This window comes from Crocodylus porosus, unplaced genomic scaffold (genome assembly GCF_001723895.1).
Source record: "Crocodylus porosus isolate Cpor-Errol unplaced genomic scaffold, CroPor_comp1, whole genome shotgun sequence".
Classification (NCBI taxonomy): domain Eukaryota; kingdom Metazoa; phylum Chordata; order Crocodylia; family Crocodylidae; genus Crocodylus; species Crocodylus porosus.
In genome coordinates, this window is record NW_017728912.1 from 39,729,970 (window position 1) to 39,756,009 (window position 26,040).

General features: G+C 45.4%; 1 protein-coding gene across 1 annotated transcript in view; it reads left to right on the forward strand.

The window, feature by feature from the left end:
• Positions 1 to 16,834: 16,834 nt before the first annotated feature.
• Positions 16,835 to 26,040, forward strand: part of CUNH4orf22 (chromosome unknown C4orf22 homolog) — a 498,517-nt gene continuing 489,311 nt past the window's right edge. Inside the window, exon 1 of the mRNA XM_019534310.1 lies at positions 16,835 to 16,963. Within this exon, the coding sequence (XP_019389855.1) occupies positions 16,853 to 16,963 (111 nt within the window). The 5' untranslated portion in view covers positions 16,835 to 16,852. The remainder of the gene's footprint in view (positions 16,964 to 26,040) is intronic.

Below are 26,040 nucleotides of genomic sequence, written 5' to 3' on the forward strand. Positions count from 1 at the left end.
AGCTTCAAATAACAGCTCTAATGGTTCATGGAAGCCTGGGCACCTCCGAAATGTGGAAGAGGCCAAACAATTAAGTCAGTGTCACAGAGCACTTAGGTGTCCTGCTCCTATAAAGAGTGGAAACTGCTAGGGAAAGAGCCCTAGCAGTGAGTGAGGAGCCCCAGCTGATGGTTACCAGGGCAACCAGAGGGAGCTAGTGGTCCACACCTGCTGGAGGTCAGCTGACCAGAAGGGGGTGGGGCCTGGCCCACATATAAACCCCAGGGCTGAGGCTGGAGTTCAGTTCCCTGCCAGCAGTTAGGGGGGAAGGAGCTGTCTTAGAGTAAGCAAGAGGCCTGACTGTGGGAGCAGCTCCTGACACTGTTGAGGGATGGACTATTCCCTGGTATGGTTTGAATGATATTGTAGCTGGGCAGCTTGGATTTATGTTATAGCCCAGGGGCTTGTGTTTTTTTTTTACTGTTGTATAAAACACCAATGGCTTGGGTGAGGTTATTAGGGGGTGGAGGAGGCCTCATAGGGGACCCATGGCAGCGTGGGGACCCCGGCACCAGGGAGGATGCAGCATTGGACGTGTACCAACCCTGAGCACTGGGGAGGGTGCAGAGCAAGACTGGGCCTTAGATGGCCTGAGGGCCAGATTGTGATAAGGCCCAGACTGAACAACATCAGTTCTATCTGTGAGATTTGGGGTGTGGTAAAGGGGTAGTTGGAGCCATGCATAGCCCATAAGGCTAGGGTGCCCCAGAATACCCATTGCAGAACAGGACCCACAAGGGGTCCAGGAGCCCACGGGGTCAGAGAGTACAGCCAAAACATGTCCAAGAGAATGTAAAGGCAGCCTTCCTATTATATATTTACCATCAAAGATGAGGAATTGAGGGTGCCCTCAGGGCCAACTTGGCACGGGAAGCAGGCCTTGAGGAGATCATGGCCATCCTGCAGGACCCTGCACCATGACAGTCAGCTTCAAAGTATATACTGCATCAGAGAACGCTGTGGGCAGTATTAATTGTTAATCAAGATTAGTAGTTCATGCACAGTAAGGTAGCCTCATGTTTGAAGACTACACTGAAACAAATGTTAAAGAAATTCATGGTTGAGAGCCCTCAGAACTGGGATAAAATGATACCGCTTCTTATTTGCCGTAAGGAGGGCACCCCAGGCCTCAACTGGGTTTTTACCCTTTGAACTACTCTTTTTACCTCACCTGCTGGCAGGCCTGAGCCTTAATCCCTACCTGACTGGCTGGCTGTGACCAGAAGGTTCTAGATTCCAAGGGACCGCCCTGTCTCTTGGTAACAGTGCTAGGATTCCCTGTTACATGTGGGCTAGGTGCAAAATAATCAGCACTATCACAGTCACATCCTACTATAACTGAGCACTCATTATCAGACCGACTGTAACTTATCCCCAATGAATTGTGCCTGCCTTGTTCCAAGACAGCAGTATATAAAGGCCCTAACAGATGTTATTTGTGGAATTTATTAACTGTGTCACACATTCAGGCAATTAATGGTATCATAAAATGAGAAACCCATCACAAGAATGTTCTATGTATAATGCTGTAGGCTCACTGTGCACTGGCATGTTGAAAGGGTATCATAGGAAGTATGGCATCAGGGACCAATCTGGGTCCTCGATATTGAGCTTTTTACCCATTGTGTGACAGATGTGGCATGGCAGAACACACAATTTCTGGGATCAAGGAGAAAATTAATCACATCACAATCATGCAAGTTAATTAACATTACCTGGAACCTAAGAAGTCTAGGGCAAATTGTCACACCACATGCTGCTCAAGTTTGGCTGCAAAGATCCATGTTTCTCAGGGTTAGAGGGCAATACCAGAGTTTCCAAGGCCTTATATAAAGGTTAATAATGTTTTTCTCAAATGTAAGATAGGCCTAAAAGGCTATCCTTTCCTTCCCACCCAAAGGATGCCTGCCTTCTCAGTCCTGAGTACCTCCATGCCACTTGTCCCAGCCAATGTAGCTATCCACACTGTTCCTATATTCCAAGCATGTTCTTCTCACTGAACCTCCATTTCATTGACCCAGTCCCCAACCCTAGAAAGCTAACAGTCTACCTCCTTCCTTAAATGTCTTCCTCTATAGCTCTTTTCTCTGGCTCACATTCTCTAGGACACTGATCCTGAGTTTCCTACTCTCTGTTCCTTTATTTGAGACGTCACCAGGCATTTGGCAATCTAGTCACTGATTCTCCTAACCCAGAGTACTAGGATACACACTGGACTTTATTTAACCTTGCAATCCAGCCAGCTCTGAGCAAAGCATAATTGCTTAGGCAAAAGTTAATTAGCAATGCAGGGCACAAAGTATTCCATGGCCAATGAAAACTGAACAGAGGGATTTCACTGGGCAGAAGGTAGTAGAACTGTATAAGCCAGAATCAGGGCCCACCTTTGTAACTGGGGCCTTGGGCTTCTCACTGACCCAAGTGGGTAGCCCCTCAGCTGTTACAGATCTTTCAAAAGAAAGCAGCACTTGTGGCTGTACCTTGGCCTTCTCAGAGGATGGCACATCCACTCCCATGAGAAGTGCTTTTCTGGGTGAACTCGTATTTATATCACAAAGGAATCAGACAGAAGTACCTGATTAAAAGAGCAAGGTATAATGGGAGAGGTGTTAATAGCTCTGCCAGGTGTTAGAACTTAAGCTATACTGTAGTTCAATATTTATATGAACATAATAACAGGACTGGTTACAGGCTGATAGGAAAAAGGGAGCTCTTTTGGGAGCCCCATGGGAGGAGCTCCAAGCACTAATGGTATTTGTACACATGGTTGCCCCACAGCACCAGGTCCTTTTAAAAGTGACTGGTGCTGCGGCCCGTGCATTTGTATAAATGGCGAAATGCACATCAGCACTGAGAAAATGGTGGCATCATGATTTTGAACTAAAACACATCAAAGGGACCACCCTGTCTCTTGGTAACAGCGCTAGGATTCCCTGTTACATGTGGGCTAGGTGCAAAATAATCAGCACTATCACAGTCACATCCTACTATAACTGAGCACTCATTATCAGACCGACTGTAACTTATCCCCAATGAATTTTGTTCAAAAGCATACCACTGCCATTTTCTCTGATGCACATTTCGCCGTTTATACAAATGTGTGCGATGCAGTGCTGGGTGTGATTAATGCAGTCTGCTCTGATGTGCTGGAAAAATGGCAGTGGGGGTGCTTTAACTAAAGCTCATTTGACAGGCTTTAGTTAAAGCACCCCTGCCTCCATTTTTCAGTGCAGGGACGCTGATGTATGAGATGCTCCTAATGCTTTCATTAGAGTGTCTCTCAGAGCTGCTCTAATTAAAGCGCCATCCCTGCAACACACAATCCTAGAGCATGCATATATATGCTCAAGGTGGAGACCTCATAGAATGATTAACTATGCCACATGTGGCATTCTACAGAAAGAAGGGAAGGGTTTTTTTTTTTACCTGGTTTAGGGACCAAAAAATGTCTTGGAGGTTTCAGGGCACCAGCACCAGTGGTGGAGAAGAAGGCTGGAAGGGAATGCAGCCATACCTGCAATGTGGGTTGCAGGTACACTCACCTTTGAGAAATCCTGGATCCATAACTATCTGTCCCCCCCTTTCCAGCTGAGCTGATCACATACAGTCTTTTTATAACATCTGATGAAGTAAATTGTCTACAAAAGCACATGCCATTGCAGGTTACCTCTAAATCATAGTAAATCTGTGAAATGTTAGGCAGTGCTCCAGTTAGAACAGTTAAGAGCAGTCGCAGGTTAAGGCTTGATGCCACCTCTGACCTGCACAACTCTGACTTGTCACTAGATGCCTTGGGAAGCAGGGATGTGGCCGGGAGCCAGGACTCTGTCCCTCCTCTAGGAGCAGACCCCTGGACTAGGTACAGAAGTTACACACAAACTGGTTTAAGTGATCAGAAACTGATTTAAACTTGTAACAGAACAGAAATTGAGTGCACGTAAACCACTTTCATAATGGCCAAAACTGGTTTAAGATGAACCTGGTTGTATATAGTAACAGACTTAACTGATTTAGGTCAAGCCAGTTTATGGAACTTCTGTCCCAGACCCCTTTCTGGTTCAAGTTAAATCACAGTTCCCTGGCATCCCAAAATGCTTTGCAGCCCTTGGCTTGGCTGTGCTGTCTGCTCCAGCAGAACAAGATTGGCCCTGCCTCTCTGGTCCCTAGTCAGGCCACAGGGTCGGCCTGGTGGGGGTGGAGCAGCCCCTCACAGGCTTTTTCCCTGCTTGCTGCTGGGGTGGAAGGTGGGGCATGGCTAGACCCCGGGCAAAGCTGGCAGAATGAAGCAGAAGGGGGAGGGGGCTTAAAGCCCCCTCCTTCATGAGCATGGGATATCTACTGGGGCCTGACCGGTGATGCGTAAGGGGTGCACGGGGGTTCATGTGCACCCCCTGACAGGCTGTGCTCCCCACTTAGGTGATAGGCAGAGGGAGCAGGCAGAAGCACTGATGCCCCCCCTGTAGTGCTGGCCAGGGAGTGGGAGCATCGGATATAGCACCGCGGCCACTTCTGGGAGTGCTGCAGCTGCTTCTGGGAGCACCACAGCTGCTTCCTGGTTGGTGAGTCCTGTGTGGACAAGAGAGGGGGTTTAAACCCCTCTCCCTCCCTCCACCCTAGCCTGCTAGCCCCAGCCAGAGTCTGGCCATGCAAGAGCCATAGGGGAGTGGTAGCACCTTAGTTGGAGGGGCACATGTCCCCCCAGCGACCAGTCAGTGACTGTGGCCAAGCTCACCAACTGAGTAGGGGAGTGGGGGAACAGCTCAAAGATAAACCTTGCCTGGAGTGACATAACTTTGAAATACTTAAAGAATATAGAGCACAGTTAAACACCTTTAATGAGGGGCCACTCTCATTTTAAGTGATTTCAGAATAGTTTAAAGCAGTGCTTTTCAACCCATAGGTCATGACCCAAAAATGGGTCACAAGAATATATGTTGACAGATGGGTCCTGGTACAAAAAAGGTTGAGAACCACTTGTTTAAAGGTAACCTGTAACACCATCCTTAGTCTCTACCTGCTGCCTGGCTCTCCCTTATTTCAAGCTAACATGGCTAACCCTCTCTCTTTGTTCCTAGGTGAGTGTTTTTACCTGAGTAGACTATAATTAGGCAGGCAGGCAGCTCTTCTATTGCTATGTTTTGAGAGAAGACCACTGTGGCTGCTGTACTTTACACTGCATGCAGTGGTGATGCTGTACCTTTGCAGGATTCAGAGCATGCCTAATGGAGCAAGCTGTTTTGGAACCTGGGCAGAGTTTAGACACTATTTTGCCTTCTCTCTAGATAGGGCTTAAGCAGGAGCTAGGCAGTTAGCCCCTCAGACCCATTTCAGTGCCTAGTTTACCTTGGCTCTAGGTATATAAATACCGTTGAGGTTCTGAGCCTGAATAACCCATGAATATTTCTAGATTCATCTTTGCATCAACCCTGTAGAGCGATCAGAACTGAGGAAGATAGAAATTCAGCAGCCTCAGATCATCTTTCCCTCCCCTATCACCTCATTTTTCTATGACCCAGTAAAGATGATAATATTTAGGGGTCTGTGACAGGGAGTAGAAGCACCTTAATGTCTATTTCTGGTCTTATTTTATTTTGAGAGGAGAAAGTGTGCTGCTTTTATAGTTTTATTAGTTTATAAATGTGGGTGAGTAGAGCCCAAGGACCTCTACCTGAGAAGCAGAGATAGTTCCCTGCAGCAGCTGCCATGGGGGTATAGTGAGTCAGAAAAGGAGATGGGAGGTTAACTGGTATGTAATCGGTATTGTTTGGACTTGCTAGTGAGGTGGTTAATGCTGATTTTATGGAAACACTGAGAGTGTATAGAGGTGGTTTCCCCCCTCCCTTCTTCCCTCCCACCAGGTTGTACATAGATGTAGATAGTAAAGAATGTTTAGTCTTTGAATGAATAAAGCGGTGTTTCTCAAATCGGGGTACATAGCAAACTTCTAATGGGTATTTGATAGGAAGGAACAAGACAGCAAAAGTATGTACTAAGCATGCAGAAACTGCTTTAAAGTGTAAGAGAAGTGTCTGGCATTTAAAGTACTTTAAAAATGGCAGATCCCTTTCTAAATTAACCCTTGATGGATGTGGTATTAGACTAAAGTGATTTATGTTAAAGTGCTTTATCAAATATCTGTACTACATCCATTGAAAATTAAGGTAGGCTGCATTTCCCCCAGAATCCCAGAGAAGCCCCTCACTGGACAGCTTGCTAGCCTCTGCCCAGCAGGCTAGCACCAGCCCAGCCCCCCCACAAACTGGCTGTCACAGAAAGGAGACAGAAAAAACTGTCTCTTCCCTGTGAGGTTGGTTTGGGTGAGCGTGTGTCTTGGGGGGAACAGATTCCCCCCTGCTGCAAGAGCCCCCCTGCAACTTGCTGACTCAGGGTTGGAAGGGAGGTCGTCCAGGTCTGGAGTGGGGGAGAGGGGGCTCCATTTCTCTCGCTCGCTGCAGTTTCTTGTGCAGCTAAAAGCTGGCCAGGCTACCCCACGCTATCAGGCTGCAGCTGTCAAGAGGCTGGGATCAGGGGGTAAATGGAGCCACTCCTGCACATGGGCCTCCTCACAGCTTGCTGTCTTGGGGCTCATGGGGGGGTGAGCTGGGTCAGCACCCTTCCCCCCAACAGCCTCCTGGCAACACTTCACGCAGAACCTGCAGCATGGGGCTGCCCATCTGGCTTTTAACTGCACTGGGAACTGTGCCTGGAGGGGAATGGAGCCCCCATGTCACATGGCCCTGGCTCAGCACCCCCCCACCCCAACCCCTGAGTCCACAAACTATGTGGAGGCCCCTGTGGCAGGGAGTTCACAACTGCCAGTTAGTGGAGGGGGTGGAGCTGGGGAGAGGGGCCATTCCAGCAGCCTCCTAGGAGGTGTACAGTCAGGAGTGCCTCCCTCCAGCTGGCCTTGGCCAGTGCAGGCCATTTCCATGCCCCCCCCCCGCCCCTTTTCCCAGATGAGTGACCCTTTCTTATGTTTACTCCCACACTAATCTAGACTGGTGAAAAAAGACAGAAAAAAGAAAAAAATTCAGTGCTTTACTAAAAGAAGAAGTGCATCAGTTTGACCTGGCTCCCCAGCGCCTCTAAATATTGGGAGCTTCAGTGGGGCTTTTTGATGTTTCTATTTAAGCGGGGCAGGTGGTCAAACTAGAAGATCTACAAGGTCCCCTCCAACCCTACATCTATGAATTTATAAAGGTGATTTAATCAGCTATTGGATAAAAGCACCAAAAAGCCCCACTGAAGCACTCAATCTGTGCAGACACTGGTCAAACTAACGTGATGCCTCTTCTGGGTATGCACTGTGCTTGGTGTGGGGGCATGCCAAGCTGCAAGTAAAGCACTGTTTTTTTGTTTGGGGTTTTTTTCATGTTTGTAATCAGTCCTAGAGCACTTTGAGTAAAGCACAATACTTAGTGCTTCCACCTTGGGCTTTTTGAACATCTGTACTTAGCCAGGGTTAGCCTGTAGTAAGGATATGGTCATGATCAACTTTGATCTCTAAACAAGGAAGGGATCAAATGCTTGTGTTTTTCATTTGCAATTATTGCAGCTCTCAGAACCCAGGAGTCAAGAAGTTAGACCCAGAAATACAAAAATGAAGCTAGGTTTGGTATTACAGAACGTTAAGTGTAATGGTCACAAAGCATGACGATATTTAATATTTATTGATTAAAATTTCTGGCCCATATAACTTTTAATCATATGAGATCATAGTACCTTCATTGGATTTTTGTGGGAAAACAATGAATAATGTTCCTTCCTTACTAAAGCTGAACTCCTAGTAACTTTTGATGTGAAATGTACTGCCTTAAAAGAAGCTGGACTAATATCTTTGGTTTGTCTGAGAGTCACATTTTAAGAACTGTAATTTAAAAAAGATTGGCTTGTTATGACTGAGCCTGAGATCAAGGAAAAACATGAAAAAGTAGCTAAATTCCCTCTAGTCTAAACTGGTCTCTTGATATAATTCTAACTGTGATTCAGATTAGATGTGTTGGAGACTGTGGGGTGTGGGGGTGAGAAAATTAATGTTCTGGGGAATGAGATGTTACCAGCTGGAGAATCATAGAGTAACTTTATTATTCTGTAAGAAGTGCCCTGAAATAGTAGTGGAATCTGGGATGTGAACAATAATTTTGTTCTAATGTGAGGACTCAACCGATCTGGGCTACTAGATAGTTAGTAGTGTGCAATTTAACGTACTCCTAGACATAAACAGCAATGTTAGGAAAAGTATTAGTTCATTAACTATCCTGTGCATCGCTGTTAAAAAAAACTTCCCTTTTTTATTATTATCAAGTTATTTACAACTGTTAATTAACTTGACTTAATTAGGCTTAGTTTGTCAGCACACAGGACATAACACTAACTTACAGGAGGGCTTGCCAACTGTTCTGTGGCTGTAACAAAAGGCTTGATAATTGCTGAGAAAAGAATCATAGACCCTTATGTGTTGATTCAGTGAAAAGTGAAATTCTTCTTGACCTTCTAACCATGCCTCAAAAAATATGGGAGGGGGGAGTATGTGACAAAAACATTCAAATATCTTTTCCTGTTTCATGCTTGATATTGTTGAGTTTGATCTTCTGAAAATGGTTGGCATGTAGTCAACTCTGACAATAACTTTAGGATTAATGTATAAAGTATTTAGAGCTAAAAGAGATGATATTAACATGAGAAAAGAGGAAAGAAGTAGGTACAAAACATTAACACAATATAAATTATATACCCACTTAGGTGAGAATTGCTACCTTTGGTTTTGGAGTCAGAAGTGAGGACTAATTGTTAGACTCCTAAACAGGTGGTTTTAATTTCTCTTTTTTGTAAGCACATTTAATAACACCCCCCCATATTGCCTTGAAATGTTGTACACAAAGAAAAAAACTATACAGTAAGCCTAATTTATGAATACACAAGGATAGTGCTTGGGTACTGTTACACAGGTTATTTAAATATTCAGGCACCTAATTATTCCTACTATTGTTATACTGGCAATTTAGAGGTCTCAAACAAGATCAGAACCCTGTGCTAGCTGGTGGACAGAGACAAAGGAAGAGGCTGTTCCTGTCTTAGTAGAGCTTGTGGCCTAAATAGGCAACTCACATCAAATGGGAGAAAATGTTTACAAACTGATAAGTCCTACATCCAAGTGTGGGATTCCAGCTATAGAATCTCTCCTATATACCGCTGGAAAGTTTTCCAGAATATACTTAATATTCAGAATGTTGATGGTACCCTTATACTTTAAAAAAAAAAGAAAAAAAGAGAGAGAATGTCATGTAAATATAAAGGCTGCTTTGATTTACAATGCTCAAAACCAAAACAACATGAATGACCAGGCTATAGATATGTTATAGCTGGTATCTGGCACACACAGTTCACTTATGTTATATATAACAACAAAGTAAATAAAAATTGAAATAAATTCAGAGTAGAACTACTTCAGCGTTGACACTGAGACAGGATACTTCTACCTTGAGACAGAATAAATCAACAGACCAGGTTTGTGCTCAGCATTTCACGGGAATGAGGATCTAAAATACCAATCCTGCCATTCCCTCTGTGTTCCTTCCCCTGCATTTACTCTACTTCATCACCTTTAGGGTTTAAGCGTGTGATAACATTAAAACCCAATCTGTCCAGGGACAAGTGCAATGTTTCTTCCTAGCCTAAAAGTATTTAAAGGGCTCATTAGGTTGATGAGAACTGCCAGAAACTCAGCAGTGGAGAGAATGAGGAAACTAAGGTCTAAATTCATGTAGGGTAAAATTCTGGACTTCACTGAAGACCATGAAGAATCTTGTCATTAGTTATGAAACTGTTGATCAAGTTATGCGTGTACTGAATAATTAAATTGTGGCAGGCATGCGAGTAGCAGCTCAGCTTGCTGACTCAAAAGGGCCTTGAGCCGTTGGTGGGACACTTCCACCAATCAGGTGGTGGTTAAGGATAGACTGCCCCGCCCCTACTCAGGGCGAGGCAAAGAGCCTGGACCTGGGTGAGGGCTATACTTCCCCTCAACATGACTGGTCCTCTTGCAATCTGGGGGCAGAGCCTCCATAGGGCATAAAAGAACAGCATGCCTGGCACGTGGGCACGCTGCATCGAGGGATGAAGAAGAGAGTGGGACGAAGAGGAGCTGGGAAGAGCTGCCCAGCAGGGCAGAGCAATAGGCCTGAAGAGCCTGAAGACCTCCTCACCAAATGGGAGTGAGGAGCAGTGCGGCCCACAGCTGCACCACTGAGAAGCACAACGGTGGTGCACAGTTCAGTGCATGGAGCCAGACCCTGGGAGAAGTATGAGGCAGCTTGGGTCTGCACCCCTGGTGTGCAGCCAGGATTTTGGTGCACAGACAGTGCAAGCGTGGTCAACGTGGGACTGAGGCTCTGAAGCCACATGATGTAGCTTGGGCCTCCAACCCCTGGCAAGAGGCCAGGAAGACTCGGCGCAGGCAGTGCTGCACAGAGGATACAGGAGCAGACCCAGGTCTCAGAGCCGCATGGAGCGGCTGTGGTCTACAGCCCCCCTGGCACGAAGCTAGGCATTTAAAGCTGAAGACTTGCATGGAAGGCTCTGGTCAAAACTGAGACCCTGGAAGGCGGCTTGGGGCCCCAACCCCGAGCAGAAGAGTAAAGCACGCAGTGCACACAGCCACCAGCAGCTGGTAGGCCCAGAGGGAGCCAGAGACAGCTGGAGCCTCAGCAAGAGAGGCGGTAACTCACTGGGAGAGAGACAAGGACCCTCCACCCAGATCCCTGGAGTTGTGAGTTCCTGGGGAAGGGGATTCCCACAGGGAAGGGGGAATCCACCCGGGTTGGAGAAGCGAACCACTGAAGGGGAAGCCCTAACAAAGCTCCCCAAGTTTAAAGTTTGTATTTTGGGTTAAAGGATGTTTTGCCTGGGCTGGGGAAAGCCTGAAGGGCACCGGGGAAGCTTCTCCCTCCCCCAAGGCTTCAGAATAGCATAGGCCTTGGGGTTCCTAGAAGAGTTAATTATATTCAGGGGTGTTGTGCCTTATATTTTGTGAGTGGGTGCAGGTTATTCTGTGGTTTATATTTCATGTTATATAAATGTAAGTTGATAAAGTCTGAAATTATTGAGTTATATTGAAATCTTTAATCTAATACATTTCATAGACTTTCATAGATTTCATAGATATTTGGGCTGGAAGGGACCTGGAGGATCTCCGAGTCCAGCCCCCTGCCCCAGGGGCAGGAAGTCAGCAGGGATCATAGGATCTCAGCAAGATAAGCATCCAAATGTGTTTTGAAGGCATTCAAAGTGGGTGCTTGAACTGCCTCAGGTGGCAGTCTGTTCCAAACCTTTGGGGGCTCAGACAGTGAAGAAATTCTTTCTTATGTCCAGCCTGAACCGGTCACAGTCGAGTTTGTGACTGTTTGATCTTGTCATCCCTTGGGGGGCTCTGGTGATCCCCCCACCCCGATAAGCTTATAGGTGGCCATCGGATCACCCCTGAGCCTGCACTTTTCCAGGCTGGATAGCCCCATTGCTCCAAGCCTCTCTTCATAAGGTCTGTTTTCGTGACCTCTGATCATGCACGTGGCTCTCCTCTGCACCCTCTCAGGCTTCTCCACATCCTTTTTGGAATTGCAAAGCCCAAAACTGGATGCAGTACTCCAGCTGCGACCTCACCAAGGCCGAGTACAGTGGGAGAATGACATCCCGGGATCTGCTTGAGAAGCGTCTATGGATGCAAGCCAGCATTTTGCTCGCTTTACTAGCGGCAGCATCACACTGAAGTCTCATGTTCATCTTGTGGTCAACCATGACCCCCAAATCCCTTTCATCCGTAGTGCTAACCAGCGTAGCACAGCCGAGCCTATAAGGATGCTGCAGGTTTTTCCTCCCAAGGTGGAGAACCTTGCATTTTTCAGTGTTAAACACCATCAGGTTCTCGTCCGCCCATTTCATGAGCCTGTCCAGATCCGCCTGGATCACCCGCCTGTCCTCAGGTGTGGATGTTTTACCCCAGAGTTTGGTGTCATAAATGTTTTGTGTATGTGTGTGTGTATTCTTTTAATTTTTTTTCTTAATTTATATTGTAATATTTATAAACTCATACAGTTAAGTTATAGAGTGTGTTGGTCTGGTTCTCTATCAGGGAAAGAAGAAACTGCATGCTGCCAGCAGTTTTCCCATACATCACACCTGCTCTGCCAGAATCTTTCTTCAGTTGGAGAAAGGAGTACACAACCAGGTACACCCGGGTTATACAACAATTTGCATTTTGTGTATCAGGATTCAGGGAGGAAAGTACTCAATATTATATATATATGCACTGGGGAGACCAGGGGGAATACTCTTCATAGTGCAGCCAAGTCACTTGGCTTATCTGCTGGAAGTAAGGGTTGGAAGTGGTTTGGTTTTTTTTCTTCCCCTCCCAGCACAGTATGGGATTTCTGTTTTCATTAGGATCAACTGAGTTTTTGGGCTCTTATCAAATGTAACTGGGAGTCATCTGAACTCCTAGACCCCATGGGCTTTGGACTTGCATATAGGATGCCAGCGCAGTAGAAAATATGGCCTGTGGATACTTATAGCCATGGTTATTGAGCTTTGCTCATCTGGATTTGGAATTAAAAAAAAAAAAGGAAAGGGAAGTATTCTAAATAAAAATCATGATCCAGAACTACAGCTGCCTTGAGAACCAGCATGAATACTTGCTGAGGCACAAAGCCTTCTCGGGGTGGGGGTGGGGAGGGGATTGTGAGAGTGTGTGTGTGTCTTTTTTGGGGGGGAAAAGATATATATATATCTTCCCCCCCCCCAAAAAAATATATATTGAGATTATAATATAAGTTAAAAAGTCAGATGCTAATTTCATATGGAACTGTTCAGCCTTTCAATAGGTTGCTCTAAAAATACATATTTTTATTATGATCTTTTCTTTTCAGTCCATAAAAGACTCACTTCAAGGTAGTGTCAATATAAGGTACCTGGTTTGAATGGCCACAAAGGATATAAAATGGATCATGGGAATGAACCATGGAATACTTTCTTCCCTCCAACACCCTACCTAGCAACCCTTGTCTAAAATCAACCTTTTCTAGGACGCCTTCTGTCTATATAATTTCCACACAAAAATTCTGCTTAAAGACCGGTTTCACCCCAAGTCATATCTAACGCATCTTTACAGCATATGTATTTTTAGACTAATGTGTTGAAAGGCTGAACATTTCAGTATGAAACTAGTATATGACTTTTTAACTTGCCTCTGAACTTTTCTTCTTGTAATTCTAAAAGCCCGTGTTAATTGTACAAGAATCTATTTCTATAGCTCTACAAAACCAGTGGGGGGGGAGGGCATCTAACAGTCTACTATATACCTTTCACTCTATCTTTTCATCTTGGATACTTTTGACATGCATTAAAAGAGTGTTGAACATTGACAATGGGAAACACAAGAGGAGAGATGGCAAATCTTCTGCAATCCAACTATTTTGGTGATAAAAAGGCCAGTACAAATAAAACCTATAAGATTATTAAAATCCCTCTGCACTAGAGAGCTGGTATCCTATTCTTTTGTCAACACACTTTTCACCTAATATCTGTCAGAATATCAATAGTCTTACCAGCAGGGCAGTTGTTTAACTTTCACTGACATCAATGTCCTTCATCTCTTACCATATCTTTCCTGGAGCAAACTCTTTATTTGGAATCAGCGGGCATCTGCCTGAATAAGGAATCCATATCTTTTAATTTGAGACAAGTCTGGTTGATGCTGTGGCTAAATAAAACCCCATGGCTGCTGCTAGCTTGCCTGCTTCATGGCTTTGACTGCTCTGATGCTCTGAGCTGCATTAATTGTCAAATAGTGTGAAAGAGTAAGAAACAGACATGTAGACACCTCTGAAGAAGGCAATATGGTCAGACCACAGGACTAGACAGACCAGAGTATTCTGGATAGTATAAAGGAATGTAAGGCAAGAGTCATTAAGACCATAGAGGCACATCCTTGAATACAGTAGTAGCCTGCTACTACATTTGTGAAAGAACTCTAATTTAGGGGTTGCATTATAATACAGCACATGTAATATGCTTCTTGTCCCTAAATTCTTCTCTGTCCTCTTGCAAAAATTAGAAGGCTTGTGGTGATGACCGTGTTGTAGGGTTTCAAGAACAGTACTTGTCTGGCAGTTTCAAAAGATTCTTCAGTGAGAAAGGAAGATTGCTAGTATTGCGAAGCTCAAGAATAATTGCCTTATCAGCTTTATGTGAGTTTTGAAATCTTTCGTTGCACTGCTCTTTTTTCAAAAGTTTCCATCCTTTTAAGCTAATAGTAAGAAAGATCTAAGAACTTGGTGTGTTGGGTTACTTTTAGCATACTTTTGCAGACCTCCATTCAGTAGCATAATCTTTTTTGATGCCCCTTTTCAAGGAACACTTAATCTAATTGACAATTCCATCTGTTTCTTGAATGATTTGCTGGTGATGTGTGTAATGAGAATTTCCTTCTGATTATTGAGTTTTTAAAATGTCATATTGATAGCTTACTTCCTAGAAGTGCCTGAAAGGTGAATGTTGGTACTGAAACAGTAAAGGAAGTAACTTTTTTAATTTGTATGTTTTATCACAATGTTGAAGAGATGGATGGAGGAAATGTCCTTTTAAATTTTGATAAGATGTCTGTCAAATCTCCCTTCAGATCCATGTTTATATGGTGATCCTCTCCTCCAGCTAATAATCCACACAACCAGCACTTCCTGGGCAAGATCCTCTGCTGGTGTAAATCAGCATTCCTTCTAAGCTGTGTGGAGTGTGCAGCCACACAGGTGCACTCATGCCGTATTGCCAGGCACGCTTGGGTGGCCACGCACACCACACAGTTTAGAGAGAATGCTGGTGCAAATTGATACACTCTGAAATTGGTGGAGGCTATAAGCACAAATTGGGACCTACAAATGGGACTTCTTACTTGCTGATTTTCATCGATAGTTGTATTAACTCCACTTTGGAATCTGAGCCAAGGCGAGAGACCCAGTTAACTGTCACAACAAATCTCTGTTTACGGCCTGTAATCTCTGTTTAAAGCCCTGTTATCTCTGCAATTTCTGCTTAAAGCCTGTTTGCCAAAATATTTTGGTTTAATGGCCTACAACTAGGTAGCTCCAGTGTAATTAAAATAAATTTAATGTATGGGGTAAAAAGTATGGGCAGTTTGAGGTAGACAATGTTTTATATAAAAATGCAAGGCCACCTCTAGGTCTGCTCCCATGTAGGGAACAGATGCGTATCTGGTATCAGAGATAATCTTGCCCTGGAGTGGCATAACTTTGAGCTGCATAATGAATGCTTAAAACTAGCTGCTGGTGTTACTGTGCAGACAATCCTGTGTTAAAAGCTCCTGGAGCTACCCAGAATTACCATGTAACCAGGTTCAGGTATCCACGTTGTAGCCGTATTGGTCTAGAGCGGAGGTTTTCAAACTGTGGGCTGCAACCCCTGAACATCTTAAAAGGGGGTCCAAAACCCATGTGCCATATGCCACCGGTGCTTCTGCCTTTGCCATTGCATGCTGCCGGCACTTCCGCTTTCGTCACTGCATGGGAGACCTCCACTCGTTGATTGCCCGTCAGGAGTTGTGGTATCACAAAGTTTGAGAACCCCTGGTTTAGAAGCAAAGGGAATCAGAACTTGTGATAGAGCTGATATCTTTCATTAGACTAACTAGATTTTTGGAAAAAAAAAAAGAGGTAACAAGATTTACACTCTTCTGGGGTTTCCTGTGCTGTGGTCACTTTTATTGCAATTTGATGAGTAGCAGTAAAAACTGTTTGTTCCCAGGACAGTAAAGACCTCCAAAAAATCCAGGTGATCCCTGGAAGGTCTATACTACTCCTTTTTCCACAATCAAATTGTAAATAAAATGTATTCTTAATGGACTGTGTAACTTCCCTCCCTATCCCTTGCATAGCTTGTGCCTCTGGGCTAGCCTTTGCCTTTTTTAAAAAAAAGATGTAGATAATTAGCAGATTCCACTTAAGTTGATTGCTTCCAGGTTGGAAGTTTTCCTGTGCTATCACATGGGGCTTTACTGACATCTGGACTCCCATCAAAACAGGGCCGGACAGTCATTCACACAGGCAGCTTGAGTAGCAATAGCCTTGAATAAGCCTTGATTGATACTGGGGTCAAGTGTAAGGGCAGATATTTAAAATGGAAGGATGAGCATGGAGGCCTACAGGATCCCAGGATCAAATACTTTGTCCGGGGGTGACCTGCCCCTACAACAGCTGGTTCACTCCCAGGCTTTTCCCTAGCTTAATGCTACCCGTTGTCCCGCGGGAAGACAACCCGCTGCAGGGAGATGAAAGGGTGAGGAGACATCCGACTATACAAAGCGGGGACTGATCTACAGCCTCGGTAGGTAAGTGCCAGGATCTGCCAGACCGGCCCCCCGCAGCAGCTCTCGTGACTGCCCCGCCACAGAGCAGAAGGGCGGGGCTTGTGGCCGGGAGGGCGGGGCCATTGGTAGGTACGCGCGGGGTCCAGCCTGTTAGCGGTTGCCTTGAGTCTAAGCTGCAGGGCATCTACTCCCATCTCCAGCGTGGGACAGATAGGACGGGGTGGGGCTTGTGAGCGGGTGGGCGTGGCCTCTGGCGCATAGTACTCAGCTGCTGGTGGGTGCGGGCGGTGCTTGCACTCAGCCACACGTCCAATAGCGCGGGCCAGTAGGAGAGGGGCGGGGCTTGCGGCCGGGTGGGCGTGGCCCCGGGGCGCCGAGCGGTTGTTAGGGACGCCGGGCAGTTGCTAGAAGCGCCGGGCAGGCCGGGCTGGCGCCACTGGGATGGAGGGGGATGACGCGGAGGCCGCGCTGGACCATGTCGTCACGGCGTTTGGCACGTACGAGGAGTACCTGGACTCTCACGTCACCACGCAGGACCTCTACTACCTGGAGGTCAGCGCGGACGTGCCCCTCCACCCTCCCCGGGGCAGGCAGAGCGGGGTGGGGCCTCTGGGCGGGGCGGGATTCTCGCCTGCTTGAGGGCTTCAGAAATCTGTTCCCAGGACAGGCTTGTTTCCAGCCTACTAAAAACACCTTGTTTGTGACAAATACCAACTTGTCAGCCTCAAGATGAAATATCGATCTGTTATTCCTCAACCCAGTTGTTCCCAGTCCATTAAAAATAACACTAACACTTAAATACTTGAAATAATAAATACAATGCTAAGTAATACATTAAGAAGCATAAAACTAAGAATGGAACTTAAAAGCCCCCCATTAAAATGACAAAAATAACTAAATAAAACTTAAAAGCAGTTAAAATAACAAAAACGCTAAACAAAACTTAAAATAACTAAAGACAAAAACAAAATAAAAAATAAACAATAATTTAAATAACAAAAAATGAAATAAAACAAAAAGTTAAAAATAAATACAATAATAAGACCGACCTAACAATAATGATGATAATGAATAACTAATAAAAACCTGAAACTTGTATCAAGCTGTGTCACTTTCAAAGTGAGCTTGTCAACCACAAGCAGATTTGAGGCAGATGACTAGACCTCTTACATGTACACCATGATCCAAGAGGATCATCATATAGGATGGTTGCCTATATTATTATTATTATTATTTTTATTATTATTAGGTTTTATTAACAATAATAATACTCCTTGGTGAGGCCGCAGCTGGAGTACTGCGTCCAGTTCTGGGCTCCTCAATTCAGGAAGGATGTCAAGAAGCTTGAGAGAGTCCAGAGGAGAGCTACGTGTATGATCAGAGGGCAAGAGAACAGGCCTTATGAACAGAGGCTGAGAGCCATGGGACTCTTCAGCCTGGAAAAGCGCAGGCTCGAGGGGGACCTGGTGGCTGCCTATAAGTACATAAAGGGTGTACATCAGGATCTGGGAGAACATTTATTCACCAGAGCGCTCCAAAGTAAAACAAGGACCAATGGTCATAAACTCCTCCAAGACCATTTCAGGCTGGACATAAGAAAAAAAATAGAGATTGGAGACCGGTTGTGTTCTGTTGTTTTTCATGGACAGATAGATGGTGTGTGCTCATTCTGGTGCACAATTGTTGCTTGGTAGCTCCACTTGGTGCCCTGATGGAGATATGTATTGTAGTGTAAAGATATCTCCATACTGGAGATGTTGTACGGGAGGCTGGTGCTTCCTTAGTCGGTGGGGGGGCACATGCCCCCTCAGCAACCAGTTAGCGACTAGGGGGGTGGTCCCCCCACAGCTGGTTGCTGCGGCTGCTTCCGGAAATGCCTGTGCCCACTTCTGGGAGCACCACAGTTCTCCATTCCCTGGCTGGTGCTTGCAGGAGGGGCACTGGCGCTCCCACCTGCCCCCCTGTCCGTTGCCTAAGCGGCAAGTGCTGCTGGTCAGGGGGTACACCAGTGCTCTCAACGTGCACCCCCTACATGTCACCACTGTATTGTAGGCAGGTTTTGTGCATCTTGCCATGGCATGGTCTGGATCTGACTCCCCAGGTATCTCTTCACTTTCACCTGTGATGCTATATCCTCCCCCCACTGCCAGTCTGTCCCTCATCCCCTGATGCCTCCATTTCCATTTTCACTGACTGGCTGTATTGCCTGCATTGCATGCCAGCCTCTGGCTTCTTTACTATTCCTTGCATCCAGGAAGAGCACACATACCAACTGCAGGTACTTCCTCAGCCTGACCAAGGGCTTTTCAGCCTGAAACCTTGCTATGATATATTTTTGTAACTATTCAGTTGGTCTATTAAAAGATACCAGATTAGATTGATCCAAAGAACTTTGTATGTATATGAATGCACAGCCTGGCTGCTGCCGCTGTTGATGGTGTCTGGAAATAACTGTCTAGAAGACACCATCAGAAGATGGATAACAATAAGCATCAGTAATGTCCTGCCTAATTCTAGAATTAAAGAACTTTGTCTGCTAGTGCCATGTCCTTAGACCAACACCCCTGGCACCTGTCACCGGTCAGCTGACTGGAAGTACACAGGGCCCTGGGCACATCTAAGCCCCAGGGCTGGGGCTGGCAGGGAGAGTTCTCTGGTAGTTGTTGGAGAAAAAGCTCCTGCAGGAGAAGAAAGAACGGCTCTGTGACAGTTTGGCTGCCTGAGATGCTGCTGGTGCTACTGTGCTGCTTACTAAATTGTTATTGCCCATTGTCATTTAAAGTGGTGGATTGAGATGAGGCTGTAGGGGAGGAGGAGCCCTCATTGTGGCACATTATCATGTCATGCAGAGGCCCTAGCGCCAGTGAGGGGCACGCCTTAACACACACAAAGTCACACGTCACAAGTTGTGCTTGTCATCAGCTTGAGGTGCAATTTCGCAGAAACCCCTGGACCTATCACCTAGCAGGCTTCATGGCCTCAGCAGGGCTACCATGCTTGCAGTTTTCACCCCGCTGCGCCTTAACACACACACAGTAGCACATGTCACACAAGTCGCACAAGTTTTTCTTGTCAGCTTGTTGAGGTGCAGTTGCCCAGGAACCACAACACCTATCTCCTTGGAAATTGGCAGGCTTTGTGTCCACTATCATCTCTGTAGGTTTCATCCAAGTCTGCCAAAAAATGACTAAGTTATAGGCAGTTGCATGCTTCCCCATTATAGCCTATGCGCAAAATGTTGAAACAGCGTCAAAACAGTGGAAGTTTTGACTAAATGAAACGGAACAGTGCTTCTGAAATGAAACAAAACAGTCCCTTTGAAATGGCGAAACGGAAGTCAAAACAAAATGGTGCTGTTTTGCATAGCCCTATCATATAGGATAGTTTGGATACAAATGATTCTGCCTCAGGCAGGAGGTTGGACTAGATGACCTGTGGAGGTCCCTTCCAGCCTGACTTCTCTATGATTCTAGGAACAGGCAAAGAAATGGCTGTGTGGTTATTGAGTTAGCTACACTGCTATAAGGTTCCAAGTTGTATTTTTAGAAACTGCTAGTTGTGTACAGCTATTGAGTTTGATTTGAGTTTACTGGCAGTGAATTTAGGGCCAAGAGGTAAACTGGTTACTGAGATCCCTTGTATTAAGCAGCAGTAATTTAAAACTGATTCAAGAACAAATCTGAATCAGGTTCAACGCTGCTTAAAATGAATGGCAAACCCCCTCCCATTACTGGACATGGTAAGAAGGTAGCTACATTCCATCTGGTTCAGGAGGCAATGTGTACAACACACTTTTTGGAAGCCTTCCCTGATTTGATCTAATGCAGTGCAGACATGCCCAATGGATCCTGCCCAGTAGGACCCATTTCAAACCCTGCACTAAAACACAGAGAAATGATGCAAAAGATCAAGCATTCTTCTGCAAGATTTCATGCCATTTGAATGGTACGTTTTTTTCCCCTTATCATTCATTAATAATGTATTTGCTTTGAGAACTCAAAATTCATCACTCATCATAAGGATCATTTATATTTAACTTCTGCTTCAGGTGAAGACTGTAAATCTAATTGCAGCTTCAGTAGCATCAAAACTTGTCCTCCCATAGAGAAAGGACTTTTGAATAGCTGCATGGTAGAACAATAAGCAATCTTTTCAAAGCATCAGCAGTGTCATCATGAAAGAAAAGACAGTCTTTCAAAGATTTCCTATTATTTTACCAGGAACAGCTGTTTGATGAAATTCTAACTTTCTCAGTATCTTCATTTTTTGATACATGTCATAATGCCTGCCTTTTTTTTTGCATGTTTCAAGGCATGCAGGTTTATTAAAAGCAGAGAAAATGTCAAAATACTTCTGAATTAGTCAAAAAAAGTTAAAACGTTTTAAATAGCAGAAATGAAGCTCATTATTTTTTTTAATTCCAGGATTATAGGCAGGACTTTATTGATGCTTATTTTTATCCATCTTCTGATGGTATCTTCTAGACAGTTATTTCCAGACACCATCAACAGCAGAAGCAGCCAGACTGTGCATCCATATACATATTATCAAGCATGACAGGCTAAGATTTGTGCAGCTCCAACGTTAGAGTATGATAGAGCTGAAATTGCAATCTTTCGTTGATTGCCTGTCTAAACAGTTGACACTTGGACGAAATGGTTCCAGCAGCTTGTACACAGCAATGACTGTCATTTTAGAACATCTCTCTAGGGTAGGTCTGTGCTAGAAATGTGTTGCTTCTGTAAGTATACTATATTGACATAGTGCTTCCAGTATGCACTCAGTTTGTCCTGGTAAAACTGGGGCTATTCCATGACTGCATGTTCTTTAAACGAAGCAAGTCGTCCTGATAAAAAGGCAAGTCTGCTACTGTAACTATAGCTCTGCTGGCACTGCTATGCTGGGTAGGAATCAAATGTCCTTGTGCTCTGAATTGATGTAGCTATGCTGGCAGAAGTCTGTAGGGCAGATGAAACCCCTCCCCCTCCCATCTTTCTTTGGGTCACTTTATCCCATCATTAGCATGGCTGTGTGTCAGGCCTGGTTTAAACTCAGTTTTTATGTGTAATTAATTTGAGTTAAGGGTCTTATTTAGGAGCAGATCTAGGATTTTGAAAGGGGGCGCAGTGGAAAGTTCCCTGTACATGCACTACAGTTGAAGTGAATGCACTCCCCCTGGGTCTGCCCTAGTTTTACTGAAATCATTTTGCCAGAATGTTCCCCTATACTCTAGTATAGCTTATTATTGTAAATCATGTTCAGTACAGTTAAAACTGTCCTCACAAGTAGGGTTATCTCAGTATAAAGTTACAATTAAAACAGTACAGTTTTTATATGTAGGGAAGCCCTAAGGGTAGCACTGAGGCTTGTCAGGTCAGGCTTTGTGAATCAAAGTTAGGAAAGAAGCAGTGCAAAGCAGCACTTTAATGACACTTCCTTCTCATTCGTCAAAATGAGTCTGATATGGAGTTAACTAAAAACAACAGTCTGTGCAGTGCTTAACTTTATGGAGCAGATCTGGGCCAGAAATCCTTTAATCTGAATAGTTAGTTTTTATGTAGGCCCTCCATTAATGTTAATATCTAATAATACTGCAGGGAGAAAAATAGAAATGTGCTTTTAGAGTTTCAAACTGAGATGAAAACTCCAAGGCTGACTTCTGCAGAAATGTGTTCCAATGTGTAAGATCCTAACAAGCAGATTCAGTATGCGAATAAGCCTGAATCATGAACAGTAGATCTTGATCATGTCCAGTGCATGAGATGCTTTAGGGTAGATTTTAGATGCCTTAAATCTCCTGACTTTCAGTGAGGCAGACTGGAATGAAGACCTCCAGCAATTATATTAATGAATTATTTACCTGTGTGTGTTGGGGAATTCTATGCAAGTTTTTCCACCTTGTGCTTAGTAGGGGTGTGCACCCATAGTAAGGGTGTATTTGATTTGGATTCGGCCCAATTCGGGGGACAGCGATTCGATTTGCTGATTTGGATCACTGTCCCGATTTTTGAATCAGCAAAACCTGAATCTACAGATTCGATTCTGATTCGGAGAATCAGCGTTTTGAACGTAGACACAGGTTTATATTTTTTTTCTACATACCTCGAGGTACCAGGCGCAGCCCGTGAATGCTGTGATGGTGGGGTGGATGGAGTGTCCTACAGGAGCGGGGGGGGAAGGGGGTGGTGGAATCCATTGCCAAGCACATGGAGTACTCTCCCGCATCCCTGTGGGACGCTCCAGTAATGGTGGGAGACCTGGACCTGGTACCTTGAGGTATGTAGAAGCCAAATCGTTGAATCTCTCAGAATAGATTAGGAGGCTTCTGATTTGATTCAGAGAAATTAATGGGTCTCCTGATTGGTTCAGATTTGGAGATTCGGCCGCTGAATCAGGCAGAATCTCCTCCGAATCAAATCAGTGACCATACCTTCACACAGCCCTAGGCTTAGTATGTGGTCCAGAGCTGTTGCACTTGCTTCCAGATTTGCTTTGATTTTGAAATCCAAGTAAAACCTGGCAGCATGCTGGCCATCTCTGAAAAGCTGGCAAGGGTATTTGATTGAGATGGAAGACAAATGTGGTCTTTCCCTTTGCAGTTTACTTGCCAGAGTCTATCAAGTGCCCATATTTAAAAAAGAACTGCTTCCATCTCTCAGATGGCTGGCTCCTGCCTGGCACAGATCACAGTAATGTTTTATAGGTGATAGGGTGGCTTTCCTACATAAGTGCTATTTTAAACATTGTTCTGAGGAGTAAATTAAGTCCTTGAGTTTTTCTTGATTTAAACAGCTAGCCCAGACATGGCCTAGCTACATACAGAAAATGAAGACTCAAATCCTGGGGCTGAGGAACGAAGAGGCTCATGCAGAGATTATTTTCTCTTCTGTCTATGCATTTCAAGCTGTTCTTTTCTCCTGTACTATATCAGAAATGCCATAGTAGTAAATACAGTACAATTGCAACTTACGTGGGGGTTATGTTTCCAGGTCAGCATGTATAGTTGAAATCGCGTATAGCTGCAATCGCCAGGCTCGGTGCTGAGCAGCCGCCGCTGCCACCGGGCCCAGACAAGGCGGCCACCTGAACGTGAGCCCCCCCAGCCATGTCGGGCATGCAGGCAATACCATGTGGTGCCGCGCAGTGCCACACTATGCACCATTTCCCGGCCAGCCCCAACAGCTGAGCACATAAAGCTGAATTCGCTTAAGTTAAATACGCGTAAATTGTGACTGTACTGTATGCTTGTTTGTGCCCAAATTAGGCCCCAGTGTGCTGGGTATTACACAAACAACAGTCCTGCCCTGGGAGTGTACAATATGCTGAGGTATTTCTGGGCCTGTTGGAGTTCTGCTGACTCTAGTAGGACTCTGTCTTCTGGGTACAGCAGTTTTCCTGCACATTTATGGATTTTTTTCATAAGATCAGAAGGAACCATTATTGTGATCCTGCAAAACAGGCTATAGAATTTCACTCTAATAATTCCAGCAACTAGCTTGTAATTCCTGATTGAACTAGAGGCCATCTTAAAAGTTCCCTGCTGTAGAGGAACTAAGATAAAAGAAGAAATGGAAGCACCAGACTTAGTCTGTTGAGCACATGGGCAGATCCAGGATTTTGTAATGGGAGTGTGTGGAAGCAGTGACTGGTGCTGCAGGGGAGGTTGCACCCTTGCTCCCAGCTTCTCCTTCCCTACAGTCAGGGTGGGCAGATAGTGCTGGAGCAGTAGCTGGGGACTTTTTTAAAGTACCTGGACCAGGTAAGAATTCTCCAGCTCCGCACCCCTTCCCTTCCCCTCTATATTTGGTGGCACCTTCCTTCCTCTTCCCTTCCAATCCCTGCCCCCTCAACTGCTGCTGGCACTTCTTCAGATACTTTGGGCAGGGAGCAGGGGTGAGCTCCTGCCCTGTTGCTGCTGAGCTGTGTGGGGAGCCAGGATCAGCTGGGTACAGCAGCAGCAGCAGTGGCTGGCTCCCCCTTCCTAAGCCTGCTCCCAAGTTGGCGGGGATCACCTAGAGTGATTGGGTATGGAGAAGAAACTGGTCTTCTGCTGCCTCTGCTGTTGAGCCTGGCTCCCTGCTCAGCCCAGCTGGAGTGGGACAGGATCAGCTCTGGGTTGCTCCCCCACCCCTGGGGAAGCTAGAGACTGTGAGAGTAGCAGACTGGGAAGGGGGGAGAAGAGGGTATGTGCAACTGAGTGTGGAGGGGAAGAAAATTCTTACTTGATTCATGGAGGGTGCAGCCATGCCACCGCATCCCCTCTGGATCATCCCCTGGCTGAATCAACATGTTGATCCCAGGATGATGTTAGTTATGTCATTACCAAAGGTGGAAATGAGCTGTCTTATTTTGGAAACTGTATGGATACATCTACAGAGACTAACCAGGTGGAATAAAGCACTGTATAATCCATGCATTATAACAGCAGTTACTGAGTAGGAGCTATTGACTTTTTCCAGCCTAATATGTCAGACCATGGAGGTGTCAAACGTGCGTAGATTAATAAAGTAGGAAACAATAATAAAACATTAATAAGATCTATATTACAATCTTATCTAGGAAGAAAACTTTTACTTGTGATTTCTGAAAACTTTAAGCTTTGGTGGTTTTTTCCTTATGCTTGAAGAAGAGTCAAAAAATCTTTAAAATCTATACGTTGGGGTACCTAGCCAGTGCCCAGAGTGTAGCCATATCCTCTTGGATGCAGGGACTAGTTTATAGGGAGAAAAATGAATAAGGCAGTCACTTCCCTTCTTGGGATTCTGGACCTTTGATTCCCTCACAGGGATGGATTGCTATTGCACGCCACCTGAGGGCGCATCCCAATATGCAGGTGTGTGTTTCCAGTGGCACACAATTGTGCCACTGCTTTGTGCCTTAGGGCATGCCCCTGCATGTGCTCTTTAGTGTGCACCAAATTGTCCTGGATGGGGTAGAAGAGGGTGGGGATGGCACCTGTGCTGGTCCCAGCAGCCTTACCTAGGGCCCTGGGTGCCTTCTGGGGCAGCAGCAGTACTGATCCAGCTGTACCGAGCCTGGCCAGCAGCCACAGCATGGCTCTGTATGGCCAAGCTCTATTTCTGGTGGCTCACTGCTGCACAAAATTGGAGAGCAGAGCACAGTTGCACATCTGCCTTGTGTGGTTTGTGGTGCCACAAACAGGTTTGAGGCACCGCAGACCACACGTGTGCGCTCATCTGGACATGCTCTAGGAGTCTGCAGTCCAGCTTTGTGGCTCATTCAGCTTCTACACAGATGCCCATCTCTGCACTATGTCTTGCTCTCCCCTTTTCTTGTCAGGCTCACCAGAAAAAAGTGGCACAGTGGTTAGGCTGTCCTGCCAAAGCGAGTAAGAGGCAGAAACTGATGTGAGGAGCAACCCTAATTTCCCAGGGGAATTCCACCCTGTATGCTACTTCCTTCCTATATTACTCCTCAGCCATATTTCATTTCCTTCCCTCTGAACTCCAGAAGGGAGGGAAGTATTTGACCTGTTGTGACTCAAACCTGCGGAAGATGCAGTGAAAGTTTGCTCTGGTCTTTTGCCACTAGGTGGAAGCATTAGTTCACTTTTGTGGAAAAGGCCACACTAGGAAAGGAAAACTTGCACATCAAAGCGGATGTAGGAT